The sequence below is a fragment of the Gouania willdenowi genome, chromosome 13 (assembly GCF_900634775.1).
Source record: "Gouania willdenowi chromosome 13, fGouWil2.1, whole genome shotgun sequence".
In the NCBI taxonomy this organism is placed as follows: domain Eukaryota; kingdom Metazoa; phylum Chordata; class Actinopteri; order Blenniiformes; family Gobiesocidae; genus Gouania; species Gouania willdenowi.
The window spans coordinates 42,624,222-42,640,232 of record NC_041056.1 but is presented as its reverse complement, the minus strand read 5'-3'; the positions used below and the strand labels follow the sequence as shown (position 1 = coordinate 42,640,232).

At 37.6% G+C, this 16,011-nt stretch overlaps 1 protein-coding gene across 2 annotated transcripts in view; it reads right to left on the bottom strand.

The window, feature by feature from the left end:
- The window catches only part of ulk2 (unc-51 like autophagy activating kinase 2), a 55,322-nt gene that overhangs the window by 17,265 nt on the left and 22,046 nt on the right, over window positions 1–16,011 (bottom strand). For both annotated transcript variants that reach the window (XM_028465550.1, XM_028465552.1), the window contains exons 8-17: window positions 15,602–15,703; window positions 15,460–15,518; window positions 14,038–14,120; window positions 13,888–13,938; window positions 13,723–13,811; window positions 13,491–13,659; window positions 10,470–10,527; window positions 6,340–6,489; window positions 1,655–1,803; window positions 1,486–1,566 (exon numbers count right to left, since the gene is read on the bottom strand). In XM_028465550.1, coding sequence (XP_028321351.1) covers window positions 1,486–1,566; window positions 1,655–1,803; window positions 6,340–6,489; window positions 10,470–10,527; window positions 13,491–13,659; window positions 13,723–13,811; window positions 13,888–13,938; window positions 14,038–14,120; window positions 15,460–15,518; window positions 15,602–15,703 — 991 coding nt within the window. The remainder of the gene's footprint in view (window positions 1–1,485; window positions 1,567–1,654; window positions 1,804–6,339; window positions 6,490–10,469; window positions 10,528–13,490; window positions 13,660–13,722; window positions 13,812–13,887; window positions 13,939–14,037; window positions 14,121–15,459; window positions 15,519–15,601; window positions 15,704–16,011) is intronic.

Below are 16,011 nucleotides of genomic sequence, written 5' to 3'. Positions count from 1 at the left end.
AATGTGGGATCTGTGGAGGACCTTGTATTGAATTAGCTGAAGGTTTGTGTTTTTTGTCATCTTAAAAGTATTACAACAAATTTCTGCCCAGAAATCAGTGCTCGGGGTGATTGAGAGTTCGGCCTCCCACTTCGCGATTGGTAAGTAATTACAGTTAGTGTTCGAAAGCGCTCTGTATATTTTTGAGAGTTTTTTTGATTTTGTTGAGATTTTTTTCATATATATAGCCAGTTCTGGAGGTTGTAACGTAGTTAAGTCTAGTGGAGTGGTTTTCTTTATTGTCTCTGTTACTTGTAAGTACTGTAGAAAGTTACTTTTATTTATATCGAATGCTTGGGTTAGATTGTTATATGACCTGATCTTGTCATTTTCAAAAAGGTCTTGGAGATGAGTGATTCCACTCTCTTCCCATGTCTTCAGATAGAGTGGTGTTTTTTTATTTTTAAAGTCGGGGTTGTGCCAGATTGGAGAGAGTATACTAGTTTTTAATTGGCCATTTGTGATGTCCAGGGCTTTCCACCATGCAGTCAGTGTGGAGGCAATTAGTGGGTTTTTAAAGCAGTTGTGATGTATGAGGGTCGCAGTGATAAAAGGGAGATCAGAGAGTTTAATGTGTTTGCAGTCTAACTGTTCTATTTCTAGCCAGGTGTTGTAGTATTCTTTTGGATTTAGCCATTCTGTTAAATATAGTATTTGGTTTGCTAAGTAATAATGCATGAAATTAGGGGCTTCTAAACCACCCTCGTCTTTGTTTTTTTGAAGGGTAGAAAGGCTTATTTTAGGTTTTTTATTTCTAGTATAGAATTTTGTAGTTGTAGAATCTAATCTTTGAAACCATTGTTTTGGTGGTTTCAGTGGTATCATTGAGAACAAGTAGTTTATTTTTGGTAAGATTTTCATTTTAACTGAGGCTATCCTGCCAAGTAGTGAGATGGGGAGATTGTTCCATCTCCGCAGATCTTCTGTGACTTTGTCCAACATCGGATCATGATTTAGTTTAATTAATTCATTTAAGTTTGGTGATATATTTAAGCCTAGATATTTAATTGTATTTGTGGTGGAGGGGTGTTGTGGATTTTGGTGTGCAGGATTCCAAGAGTTTTTTGTCAAAGGGAGGATTGATGATTTTGTCCAGTTAATGGAATAGTCTGATAATTTAGAGAAGCTGTTTATTAGATTAAATACTTCCTCTAAAGAGGATTGCGGTTCTTCCAAATAGAGTAAAATGTCATCCGCGTAGAGATTAATTTTGTGTTCTGAGATGGATGAGTGGATTCCTTTAATAACAGAGTTCTGACGTACAGCTGCTGCGAGAGGTTCAACGAATATTGCAAAAAGCAAAGGTGAGAGTGGACAGCCTTGTCTGGTTGTCAGATAGCATCGTCTGATAGCATCGTCTGACCCAACTTATCAACTGTTATGTAGAAAAACTATTTCAGACTGAACCACTGCTGTGTCGATAGTGATCTATGTGAGTGGACTGACCTCCTGAGGAGCTGCGGCTGCGAGGCTCCTGGTTCTGCAGGTGACAGCAGCAGTGACCCAGCTGCTCTGGGATGGTTCCCACTGCCAACGCAAACACTCCCGTTATACCCACGCTACATTTTGGGGCCTATGTGAATATAGTCAAAGTGCAGAGATCACAGACTCTTACCCAGAGGTGACGGAGAGTAAGGCCGCGAACTGCCCGTAGAGAGGCGTCGGCCCGCTGTTTGAGGAGCAACGTCCGCCATGTTGGGTGAACCTGAGCCCACTTTGGGGAACCCCATGGGACTAGTGTTGGAACGTCGGACTGTGCCAGACCTAGAAAAATTAAAACAGATTAGAGAATAAAGGACAAACTGAGTGGAATCAATTCACAGCAGCTGTTATTAAACTTCCTGTTTCCTGTTTGTCACTCCACTTTAGGCTGTTTACACATCACATGTGTTAAGGTTTCATTTATTCAGACATTTTTATCAGGAAATGGACTTTGATCTCCTGTACGGTGTACATTTTAGAACATCCTCGGGTCTCAGTATGAAGTATCAAGTATCAGGAAATCCTCTGTCATTGGTCAGACCAAACGTCGTCAGATGAAACAGCATCAGGATTCAAAATAAAAGTATTTAGATCAACTCCTTTGGATGACAGATTAGCCACTGATGCTACCATTAGCTAAGGAGGAAGAAGCACGGTTGAGTGAGATATGTAACTATGAAGTGATATAGTGACGTATCCAGCAGCTCACAGCACCACATACCAACACAGAACATGTGTGGACCTGAGTGGATTATTCAAACCATCAACGAACCAGGCCAAACTGGTCATGTCTGCATGTCTGTGATTGACGGGGGGAGGAGGTACAAAGTACAGTAAGCAAAACATTAAACTGTGAGACAGATAGATAAATAATATTAATAATTTAATTTTGCCATCAAAAGCCTTGTCTCAGTGATGATTTTTTAAGAAGTAAACCAATGTTCAGATGTTATAGTTTTCAATAAAGCAAAAAAATTGCTTTGAAGTCACTGAGATGAGTTTTTTTTTTTCTCAGCTTTTTGCTCTGAAACTGGTGATTTGTGTAAAACTTGCAACTTGAAACTTTATTCTTTCAGAATCTGGTTTCAGATTGTCATTGTACAAAATATTCTGTGTGTCTTTAAAAATGAGTCAAAATGCTCTAAAACGGCTGAATGAGTTAAAAAGCCTCAAATAAAACTGCCTCATGATCAGTGTTTTAAAAAAACCAGAAATAAACACGACGTCATCATTCTGTGCTGCTTCAGGTACGAGAGTATATGTTATTTTCTATGGTTAAGATATACCAACATTTCCTTGAACTATGTATTTATTAATCAAACATTTAGTTGATATATCGTACATTTTAAAATAGAAAAAGGAAAAAAAAAAAAACAGCTTTTCAACTTACTTCATGTGTACTTAAAGGTCCTACAAAATAAAACGCCATGTCGTGTTTTATTGCCTGAGGCCGTGTTTATTTGACAGCGTTTGGTTTGACAAGTGAGGCCGTTTTATCTGACGGAGGTTTTTCTGAGACATGAGGATGTCTTAAAATGTAGACCATACTCCTGACATGTTTTAACTGTTAACTGCCAGTCTTCCTCAGAGGTGTCTGCTGATCGCTTAGATGTGTCCTTATGAGTTCTTTCTTTCTGGACGTGGCCAACTTGTCAACTTGTCACCCGATGGTCTCAGGTTTGGGAGCATGAAAATGTTCCCTCATCCCTTTTGATGTTGAAGCTCCGCCTCCTGATCTGGATGGCTTCTTTGATCCCGTGTTTGTTTCCTTCTGTCTCGGTTATTGATGCTTTGTGCCAGTCCATGATGTAATTTGGTATTTTTCAGAGGACTGATGTTCCAGATTGGAAATTCCCCTGTTTTCTTTTCTTTCCCCGCCTCTGAGGAAGACTGGCAGTTGACAGTCAAAACATGTCAGGAGAGTACATTTCCTGAAAAAGTTGTCTGAATAAAAGAAAACCTTAACATATTAAAAAAAAAAAAAAAAGAATTATTAAACATTACAACTACATAAACAACGTACACATGACTCACATATTATCACTGAACAGATCAAACATGTGAGACCAGATGAATCACTGCAGTTTAGATCTGTACGATGTGAACACAACACATGACTAAAGCGTCAGACAGGAGGACAACAAACAACACATGAAATCATCAGGAAACAAATAGAAGCACACAGTACCCAATGAGGCTGTAAACAGGAACAGCAGCACTAAACTACTGACAGTGCTTCTTTCCTTTGCCCCGCCCCTTTTCTGCATGTCTCCACACAAAACTGCCAAAAACCCTCCCATCAACATCATTAACAGTCCAACAAACTCCAGTAAACCCTGAGCTGATGTAACCACAGTGAAACTCACGAACTGCAAAAATCAACCCATTAGTGATGATTAGTCATGAGCAGGAATAAGATGACTAATGGTTTGATAAAACAATCACAGGGAAACATTTAGATGGTTACTCATCAAACGTGTCATCAGTACTTTTTAAAGCTGGTGAACACCGTGTCAGAACAAAGTGTTACACACCTTTGTTTGGTGACAAGTAGGAACAAACACACACATTTTATTTTACTACACACGTCATTAATTCATTAGGCCTTCAATCACTTTGTTGTTCCAAGGGCTGCTCGAATATAGAAAAAAATTTATAATTATTATTATAGTGTTTTTTATTATTATTCATTTTAATCAATTTTTAAAAAAATCTTTTTTTAATTATTGTTATATTAGTCATTATTTTTATTTATTAATTCATTATATTTTATTTATTTATTTATTATTATTTTAGTCATAATTGAAATCATGATTATTGAAATGATTATTTTTCAACCAAAAAGGTTTTTTTTTTTTGGTACAAAACAATGTAAAATCTATTCTTTAACAGGGTTCCTACAGCTTCAGTCAAATTAAATTCAAGACTTCTTAAAATGTTTTATTGCCATTTGAATTTAAATTTAATACCAACTTCACAGTAAACACAATGAGGGAGGAAAGCCACATTATTTATATAGGGTTAGGGTACATTTTTTCCAGTGTCTAGTGCAAACGTGCAACTGGCGGCCCCCAAAGTAAACACACAAAAATACACAAAATGACACTAAAATACACAAAAAACATGGACTAAAATGATCAAAATCACTCCAAAAACAAGATGACGACAAAATAGCCAGAAATCAATAAAACAAAAAATAAAAACCGTTAAGAAAAATCTTTGTTGGACCAGCAATTTTCTTTAAATGTAAATTTCCCCACAATGTTTGAAGTTGCTACAGAGTGCAGCTGTAACCACGTCACTGTTTCATTGTCGTGAGCGCGCGATGTTACTGTAAATTATATAGTATATACGTTTTTAAATCTAATGTTACCAGTTATTTTGAAATTTGAGACTAATTACAATAATAAAATAATACTTGTGTTAAAATGTAAGACTTTTGAAACATTGATTTAAGACATTTGAATGAAAATTAAGGCCTTAATTTTAGATTCATGAATTTATTGCCTTTAAGACTTAATGATCCACAGGAACCCTGTTTAAACATAAATAAAATCCTTCAAACACTAAAATCAAGTATTTTCACTTTTGCACAAATCCAAACACTTGTTGCACGTGATGTGTCTTTTCTTTAAGTCAGGGGTGTTAAACTATTTTAGTTCAGGGGCCAAACATGGACCAGTTTGAGCTAAAGTGGGCCACAGATTTTAGGTTGGGGAAAAAAGCAAATTCAACATTAATGTGGCCTGGTTTTAATGATAAAGTATGCGATTATCTTAGTCCCTGCAGGATCTTAACCTAATTTTCACTGATTTTGGGAATTTGGGAAAATATTGTGAAATAATTTGAGGAAAAAACTGCCAGATTTTGGAAAATTTTACAGTTTTTAAACAATTTGAGATTAAAAATGACTGCTGTCATGTGATATAAGAAGTGGAAAACTGAGCTCTGCAAATACTGTGTACTTTAATTAAAGAAAACTGCATTTGGAGGGGCTGAAATATGTACAACCGACAGTTAATTTCCAAAATGTTTTCACATTTTTTATTATTATTTTTACTGACTTGAGCGGGCTGAATTTGATGCTCTAAAGCAGTGTTTCTAAAATGGGGGTACGTGATGGCACTACAGGGGCACTTTCAACAGTGTGTTGAAAATTACCAATGAAAGCATTAAAAAATATGGGGTTTTACAATGTTTATTTTTAAAATGACAATCATACTGAATATTATCAGCAACTCACAAAACGACTTTAAAAACACACTAAATGAGAAAAATACACAAAATACACTAAACATTTAAATAATACCAACAACACACAAAAAACAACAACAAAAACACAAATAAGACAAAAATATACTGAATAATAAAAAAAACAGACAAAAATAATAACAAAATACACAAAATAATGATAGAAATTATCTTATTAGAACATGGACTGAAAAAACAAGGATCAATCTTGGTCCCACATCAGGAAATGATTAAAACTATAGAAATAAATCTAAGTTTCAGTTTCATTTACTTATTTACAAAATAAGATTCTTTAAAATGTATGTTATCACTCATTCATTCCATTATTATGATCTAGTGGATTTTTCATGTCAATAAGAGAGTTTACAGTGGAGATTAATATAAACCTTTTGAGCAGTGATTTAATCCGTTCACATATTTTTTCCAAGCCATTGATCTTTGATTTATTGATCTGTGAGGCCTACACTATATAATACATTTTCTCAGATTAAAACATACAATGGAAGTGCAGCAACACCATCAGAGAACATAACAAAAATCAGAGTGGGTCCCTGAGGAGCTCCTTACCTGGGGGAGGTGTGCAGCGCTGTGGTCGGGCTGCTGGACACATTCTGTTTGAAGCGCTGGTAGTTGCGGACCTGTGTGGGCACAGGAATCGGGGTGGTCTCCACCCGTGGGGACACCATGGGGGTCTGTCCTGCTGTAGGCTGAGGCTGCCTGGAAGGGGGAGTGAGGATGTAGAGAAGCAGATCTGTTAGCCAGAGGGCTAGCACATGCTGCTAACATAGCAACAGAGGGACATGTTTTTACCCATTCAATATTTAACTCACACAAACTATGCTTTTAGTACGACTGAAACAATCACAGTTTTTAGTTCCTCAATCTGCCTACTAGAGTAAACGCTCAGTAGTTCAGGAAGAAGGGGGAGGGGGGGGGCATTAATGTAAACAGAGAACAGACCAATCAGCTACAGCTTGGCTTTGTTGAGGGGCGGGGCTACAGGCTCAGCGTGGCCAATGAGCACGTGTTGTATTCATCCCAGTGGGGACAAAGTGTTCTGGACATTCATGACCGAGTCACTCACTGGAAAGTAAACCCTCGATTACATTTAGCATGGGGGGGTGGGGGGTGGGGGTGTACAGGGGCAGATGGGAATCAGTGTTAGTAACCATAGGGTGCTTTTTCTGAGGGAAACACGTGAGGAACATCCATGTCGAGACAAAGAAACCAATGTGGGTTTGTTTTTTTTTTACATCTGAGACCATGTGCAGAGCTCCATAAAGAGAGAGACAGAGACACAGAGACACACAGAGACACAGAGACACAGAGACAGACACACACAGACGCACACACGCACACACGCACACACACACGCACACACGCACACACGCACAGGGTAGAAGGCTGTAAATCATCCAATCACAGGAGGGATCAGATCAAGTCTTTACAGCCAAACAAACGTTGGTATTTAAATGAAAGAAAATAACCTCAATAAATCCAATAAAAACTCATTTCTGTATGTGCTTATACCAGACATGTTAGTAGATGTCGGCCGATATAATCTGATAATTGTTCCAGCAACATTCATTTCGTCTTCTGTGTGAAGTATAGCAACTTAAGGTTTTGTTTATTCAGACAAGGTTTTTCAGGGGATTTCGAACATAACTATTAAAAAAAAGACAAAAAGAATCTCGCTGGAACTATTACATGGAAGTCAAGTGCAACTGTAAAGAGTAACTAATAGGAATGTGCGATATTTTATCGTTTATGATTTATCGTCAAAATCATTCTCACCGGTAAGAATATGTCATCCCTCGATATAAACGATAAATTCCCATGTCGGAAATTAGCGAGGGCCACGGGCCATTTGTCCCTCAATTTAGCCAAGAATGCTCTGGAGGGAACGTTGTTTCCGGAAGCTCTGCACGGTGTGCACCGCCACCGCCCCCTTCACACACCGCCGTCTGTCTGTGCGTGTGATCGTCACGGCTACCAGAAGCTACTATGCTGCGATACATCATAAACCACTACTTGGTTAAAACCAGATAAACATCAACAAAGTGAACCAATCTAAGTTCCTCCATCAGATCCACAAACACGGGGACAGAGATGAACCTGTAGCAACGATTATGAACTGGAAACTCAACTAAAGCTAACTATGCTAAGCACTGAGCTAAGAGCTAATGCTAACCACTCCATATAAGGAATAGACCAAATAAAAAGAACACGTCTTACTGTCATAAAACCACAGAGAACCATAGATTTGTTTACGGTCAGATTTAATACTTTTATGAAGAATAAAAACTAAACATGTTACACGTTGTGTGAAATAAGTGTTAGGCAAGGCAAGGCAAATATATTTGTATAGCGCATTTCATACACAAGGCAACTCAATGTGCTTTACATGATAAAACATTCAATTGTTTAAAATCAATACGAACAATTAAAATCACCAGTAAAATCAATTAAAATCATCAGTAAAATCATCATGACATCATCAACATGACCATAAATCTCTCTCAATCATATGCAGTAGAGAAAAATAGTTCCTTTAACTTTGATTTAAAAATGTTCACATGTGATGCTGACTTCAGCTCTACTGCAGTTTGTTCCACTTCTTTGCAGCATAACAACTAAACACAGCATCACCATGGTTACTGTGAGCTCTGGGCTCCACTATCTGACCTGTGTCCATAGATCTCAGAGACCTGCTGGGTTCATACCTGACTAACATCTCACTGATGTATTCTGGACCAAACCCATTCACTCATTTATAACCAGCAGCAGAACTTTACAGTCTCCTCTGAGGCTGACTGGGAGCCAGTGTAAAGACTTTAAAACTGGACTAATGTGTTCTGATCTCTTTGTTCTGGTTCAGACCTGAGCTACAGCGTTCTGAACCAGCTGTAGATGTTTGATGAAGACCATTACAATAGTCCAGTCTGCTGGAGATGAAAGCATGGACCAGTTTCTCCTGATCTTTCTGAGTCATTAAACCTTTCACTCTGGAGATGTTCTTTAGGTGGTAGAAGATGTTTTTGTGATAGATTAGCATAAATAATGTCACTATTAATTCATCCCAATTTGTGAAACGCAATATTTTTTATTATATTGATAATAAAAATTAATACAATTGTCTGAATAAATTAAAACATAATGTATTATTTTTGCAAAGATCACAAAATAAATTCCCTGGAATTTTGACCTTTAAACGGTGTTAGTTGTATTTGTTTTCCGTTTCCTATTAATACACCAAACAGTTGTAGTTTCTATCTTTATTCATATTTGTACATTAGGTGAATAGAATCATTAAACTTTAACAGACAGTTTTTATTTTTAAGAGTTATTAATAACATCTGAACAAAGGGAACCACTGATGTGTGGGATGGTTTTAAAAAGGTCAATGATGACAGTTTGTTGTTGAATGATTATAGATTTGCTGACTAATGCTGTTCTGTTTTTATATTCTCTGTTTTTACAAACAAGACATGTCATGAGTTTATTATTGTCCCTCCAGTGCTGACTCAGCACCACCTCCATGTTTTGGTCAGTCTGATTCATTACAGACTTAACCCAACTATGATGCTGTCTGTCTGTGTGTGTGTGTGTGTGTGTGTGTGTGTGTGTGTGTGTGTGTGTGTGTGTGTGTGTGTGTGTGTGTGTGTGTGTGTGTGTGTGTGTGTGTGTGTGTGTGTGTGTGTGTGTGTGTGTGTGTGTGTGTGTGTGTGTGTGTGTGTGTGCGTGTGTGTAAAAACACCAGCAGCCTGTTTTTGTGGTAAGTGGTTAAAGTCAAAAACTGAGAACATACACAAACAAAGGACATCCCTGGATGTCCAAAAAAAAAATGCACTGACATGCAACACGAGAGGTTAAATAATCCACATTTAAAAAGGACAGCATGACTCAGCATGACCTGCAGTTTTAATCCTACTGACAGCACCTGGAAGCATTTACTGAACTGGCAGTTGTAAATTCATTTTTTGGTCTTTATCAGGTTTGGGGTCAATTCCATTTTTCAATTACAATTATGTCTTCAATTACCGTAATTTCCGGGCTATATTGGCTGCATTACAAAAATTTAGCAGTTTTTTAACAAAAATCCACACAAATGCTGAAGCCCAACATAGGCCGCACCCTATTGGCTGATAAGGGTGCCCGTCAGACAACTCGGCCAATCAGAGCGGGCAGGTAGGTGGGCTGCTGTACACAAGTTAGGTTTCACTGAAATGTCCATGTTTGAACATGAAGTCTCCTCCTCACTGCTCCACGTCTACATATCAGTCCATTTACAGCTTTTTATGGTCACTTTTCACTAGAACCAGACTGATACACCACTTCATCCGCTTTTATTACCGTGAACTACCTCTGAACGATCACAGCGTGATCGCTTCTGAACAAATCCAACAGCAACATATTTTTCAATTACAATGATCATTAATTACATCATAATTGTAATTAATGATCAATTACGCCATTATAATTGACCCACACCCAAGTCTCTATGCAGAAACGTTTTTTGTCCATCACCTCTTTAATACACCACAATGTAAGTATCACATTTACTTTGTTAAACTCTCGCTAAAGCCCAAAATGACTAAAACTCAATCTAATGTAACAAAGATGATCAGATATGATTCAGGTACAGGAGGATCAACAACAGGACAAAACAGGTTTAGATGATGTGATATGACACTTACCCTGCACACATGAGGAACTCATTAGACAGCCTACGATCTGCTCCCATTGGCTGGTCAACTGATGAAGAAAAAATAAAAAACACCAATTAAAACTAGAATATTTGAATTTCCTGAAGAAAATGCAAGTGAGGATGCAGGTGCTTGCCGCTGCATTAGCCTAACGTTAGCGATAGCATTGACCCATCATTAGCATTCATCTAGCAATAGCTTAATATTAGCAATTAATTTGAAAAAAGTAGAAATGTGTGTATGTTGAAGAATGACTGGGGATGAAAGGGCTTAAAAGTTCTAATGAAAGTGGATGAAAAAATGTTGCACGGGCAATAAATCAATTTTCTGAAAAGTTTGATATCTCACTTAATAAAGGTCATGAAATCCAACAGTGACTAATTAAAATGAGAAGTTAGATAAGATATGGGCTTAGATGAAATAGACCAGGATCGTTATCAGGCTTCTGCAGAACTTGATGATGAGTTAAGACATTCAGTGAAGCTCACCATTCTCACTTTTCTCTTACCAGTGGTGAGTCTGACATACAGTTGTGTGTGAAAGTCAGGGCACCCCTTTAAAAACAGCATATTTTATATATTTAAAAAGTTATATTCATATTTACTGTCTCTCTGGTATATGGGAAAAAAGACAATATTGTCAGGAAACATTAATGCATAGTTACATTTTATTTTATAAATTGAACAAAATTACAAAAATGAAAAACATAATTTTGGCATGTGCAAAAGTCGGGGCACCCTACAGCATCAGTACCTTCAGTACTTAGTAACACCCCCTCTGGCAGATATCACAGCTTGTAAACGCTTCTTATAGCCAACAACAAGTCTCTGGATTCTATTATTTGGGATTTTTCCCCATTCTTCCTTGCAAAAGGCTTCCAGTTCTGCAATATTCCTAGGACGTCTTGCATGCACAGCTCTTTTAAGATCTACCCACAGATTTTCGATAATGTTTAAGTCGGGAGACTGTGAAGGCCATTCCAAAACCTTCAGCTTGCGTTTCTTGAAGTAGTCCATGGTGGATTTGGAGGTATGTTTAGGATCATTATCCTGTTGTAGAAGCCATCCTCTTTTCAGCTTTAGCTTTTTTACAGATGCTGTGATATTTGCCTCCAGAATTTGCTGGTATTTAATTGAATCCATTCTTCCCTCCACCCGAGCAATGTTTCCTGTCCCACTGGCTGCAACACAACCCCAAAGCATGATGGATCCACCCCCATATTTAACAGTTGGCAAGGTGTTCTTTTCATGAAATGCTGCTCCTTTTTTTCTCCAAACATACCTTTGCTTATTGTGGCCAAAGAGTTCTATTTTAACTTCATCAGTCCACAGCACTTGTTTCCAAAAGTCATCAGGCTTCTGTAGATGTTCTGTTGCATATTTTTGATGTTGTATTTTATGATGAGGTCGTAGATAAGGTTTTTTTCTACAGACTCTTCCATGAAGGTCTTGTTTGTGCAAGTATCGGCGCACAGTGGAAGGGTGCACCACCACTCCTGAGTCTGCTAAATCTTCCTGGAGGTCTTTTGAAGTCAAATGTGGGTTTTGGTTTACCTTTCTGACCAGACTACGAGCTGTTCTCTCCGAGAGTTTCCTTGGTCTTCCAGATCTCTTTTTGACCTCCACAGTTCCTCTCACCTGCCATCTCTTAATTATGCCTCGCACTGTGGAAACTGCAAGCTGAAAACGCTTTGCTATCTTCTTGTAGCCCTCCCCGGCATTGTGGGCATCAATTACTTTCATTTTTTCTGTCTTACACAGCTTCTTAGAGGAACCCATGGTTGCTGAGTGTTTGTACAAGGTTTGTGGAGTCGCCGTATTTAAGAAACCCTGAAATTGGCACCAGCTGGCACTCCCTAATGACAATTGTTGACACATGCTTCAGGACCAATGAGCTGGTAGAGGTCTGAGCTTGTAAAAAGAATCTGACACTTTGAAACTCTCAGGGTGCCCCGACTTTTGCACATGCCAAAATTATGTTTTTCATTTTTGTAATTTTGTTCAATTTATAAAATAAAATGTAACTATGCATTAATGTTTCCTGACAATATTGTCTTTTTTTCACATATACCAGAGAGACAGTAAATATGAATATAACTTTTTAAATATATAAAATATGCTGTTTTTAAAGGGGTGCCCTGACTTTCGCACACAACTGTAGTGAGAAAAAGTAAGCTTGTATGAGCGATGCCGACACCAACTTGTAAACAGAGCTGTGCACGAGGAAAACTGGACTCGTGCACAGCTCTCTCACATGTTTAATGTGTTGCGCATGTGCATTTTCCCAGAAATTGGAGAGTTGTTTCTTTTCTAAACTTTGGGAAAATCCTCCTCTATACCTTTAATTTAAATAGATGCCTTTGTGGAAAATAAATGAACGATTATTTTTAAGATACAATAACACCAATGAATTAAATTCAAAATAAAAAAAATATCAGGCTTTAAGTATAGATACATTTATGAACTGAATAACCTCCATTCAATGGTGTTTTTGGTGCCGTACATTACGTTTAATCTGATTGGTCAGCTATGATGTGATGCATTCTGTTTAATCTGATTGGTCAGCTATGATGTGATATATTTGATTGTTGTCAGGTCATTTTTTTTTTTAGTTTCACAATGTCTGTTAATCATTTTAAAACAAAAAATATAAGTTACTCAGTAAAGTTTGGGTGCAGAAATACAACAAATTACCTTAAGTAAAATGATTGATTTAGAAAAATACTCAAAAAAATGTAAGTACCCATAAAAGCAACTCAGGTACAGTAATGTCAGTACTTGTAATTTGCTACTTTCACCTCTGCTAAACCCCAACCACATGTTTAGGGACAATATCACACTTTTATACCATATTTTTCTCTGTAAAACAGGTGGGCTAATGTTAGCTTTAGCAAGTTAGCTAACGGCTGGATGTTAAATCTCTCACAGAAACCTTGTGTAAAGTCAGCGTGTGTGTGTGTGGTTGTGTGTAATTGATGCTGTGGACATTTAGAGAGAAGGTAAGAAGACTCACAGCTGTCTGTAGAAATGTGAGGCACCAGCACAAAGTCATCGGTGTCACATGACGAGTTCTTGCTGCTTGTGCTTCCTGCAGACTCTTTGGACAGCTGCAGGAAGTTGGGTGGACCGAGTGGAGGGGACGAAAGACCCTCTTCAGCTAGAGTCTGCACGTCCGGCAGAGACTGAAGAAAAAACGAGTCATTTAAAGATCAAGTTCAAACTACAGAGACGAATGTGAAACTCACGGGGGGGGAGTTGTAGCGGATGCAGGGGGAGCTGCCACAGGAACTGTCGCTCACAGCACTGGAAGCACTGGGCACTGGTACTGGACTTGCTAAACAGAGAATAACCAACAGGTACAGATAGATACACAACATCTCCCAGTAAAGAACCAAACTGGTTTCTCTTACATTTTTTGATGGCGGGTGATGGCTGCAGGAAGGGATGGCTGAAAAAGGTTTCTACAGAGACGAAACACAAAGCAGAGGTTGTTTAAGTAGAAGAAGAAGAAGAAGAAGAGGTAACGCAGGGAGCTGAGGACCATGGTTTCCACTTCTTACCAAAGTCTATCCTGTCCTTCTGATTCCTCTGCAGCAGCCCCATCAGGAGGTTACCCAGCGGGGGGGACGTCTCTCTGGGGATTCTGAGGGTTTAGAGCAGCAAGAACACAACTTTAAAAACTCCCCAACCAGGGTTGGGCTCAATTACATTTTTTAATTACAACTCCAGTATTTTTTCCCAATCAGAATGAATATTTTCCCCCTGAAAGTCAATTACAATTACATTCTCACTACAGTTCATTTACAATTAGGAGTGTCCCAATCCGATATTGACATCGGTCCAATATCAGCCAGAAAACGAATATCAGATTGTATCGGACTGCATCTAAAATCTCTGATATATATTATATTTCATCAACTGCAAAATACTGTAGATATTATGTTAAAAGTTAAAATGTATGGAACCAATCTGTGAATAATAAATGTGTCAGGTTTTCTCATCCCTAATGTTTCTGACTAGTGTACTATTCCACACTACAAAATAAGTCATAAAAGTATTGTATCGAATCAATATCTATATCGGCCAATACTCAAGGCTGCAATATCGGTATTGGATTTGAAAAAGTTGTATCGGGACATCCCTATTTAAAATTAATCACAATTACTTTGTGATTAATCACAAAGCCTTTAATAATAAATAAAACATAAAATGTAACACAGATACACAAATAAGGAGAACAAAAATGCACAAACATAAAATATTCTCCAAATGCATATAAAACCACTATAAAAAACAGAAATACATCAATAACTCCAAAAACACAAAAAAACACACATTGTAAAGAACAATACACAAGAAGACAAGTTAGTAAAACACAAAATAACTATAATAAACAAATACACAAAAGAACAACACAAAAAACCTGCAAAATTACAAAAATATACACGGGACAACAGAAATACACAAAATGACTCATAACACATAAAATGGCAAAAACAAAAACACAACAAAACGACATCAAAAACAAACACAAAATTTCTCCAAAATCACAAAATGGCAACAAAAATACTCAAATTGAGTATAACACACAATACAACAACAACAAAAAACGAAGTCAGAGGAAAATTCAAAAACACACAAAGCAACAAAATGAAAGAAAAATACACAAAACGACCACAAAAAACAACAATAAATAACCAAAAACACATGAAATGACAACATAATCTCATCGTTCTTCCCTGTAGTAATGCTCGGATCGATCATTATTCTAATGCTGACATGAATGTTGATAACGTGGCCCTCAGATTAGACAATCACATTTTTGTGGCCCAGCTGTGGTAAAGGTTGTCCACCTCTGCTATATACCAAAATCAAGAGAAGCTGACCTCAGCACTTGTGTGAGACAGTAGTAAGTAGACATTAAACATCAGTTTAACGATAACTACACGTTATGGATTTACAGTAGATAACAGCACGCTTACATGGGCTGTAGATTCTTGTTCTTTTCATAAAACATCCTCAAATCCTGAGGGCTGTTGGCCTGAAAACATCAAAAACACTTTGAACCAAAGGAATCACAGAGTGAAGTTACTGAGTGCACGTGTACGTGCACGCACTACACACCTGGAATGGAGGTTTTCCAACCAAACACTGGTAGATCACAGTCCCAATGCTCCACAGGTCGGCCTTAGCGTCGTAGTTCTGGGACATAATGACCTCTGGGGCCTGTGAGGGCCAAGGTCAGAGAGGATTAAATACACATTGGTTCAATTACAATTAGGTCTGCAATTACCCATGTTCAATTACATTTCAGTCAAGATTAAAGAAAACAGAATGTTTTCCAATTACAATTAAAACTACAATTATTATTTTCCTGCTGAAATTGCTGAAATTACAAATTACGTTCTAAATTACTAAAGTTCAAATTCAAACAATCCCATTTACTGAGCCAGTAATAAATAACCTTTATTAAACCTAACCTTGCTCTTGTGTTAGCTTTCTGTTAGCATCTCTAATGCTAACAGGTCAGTTTG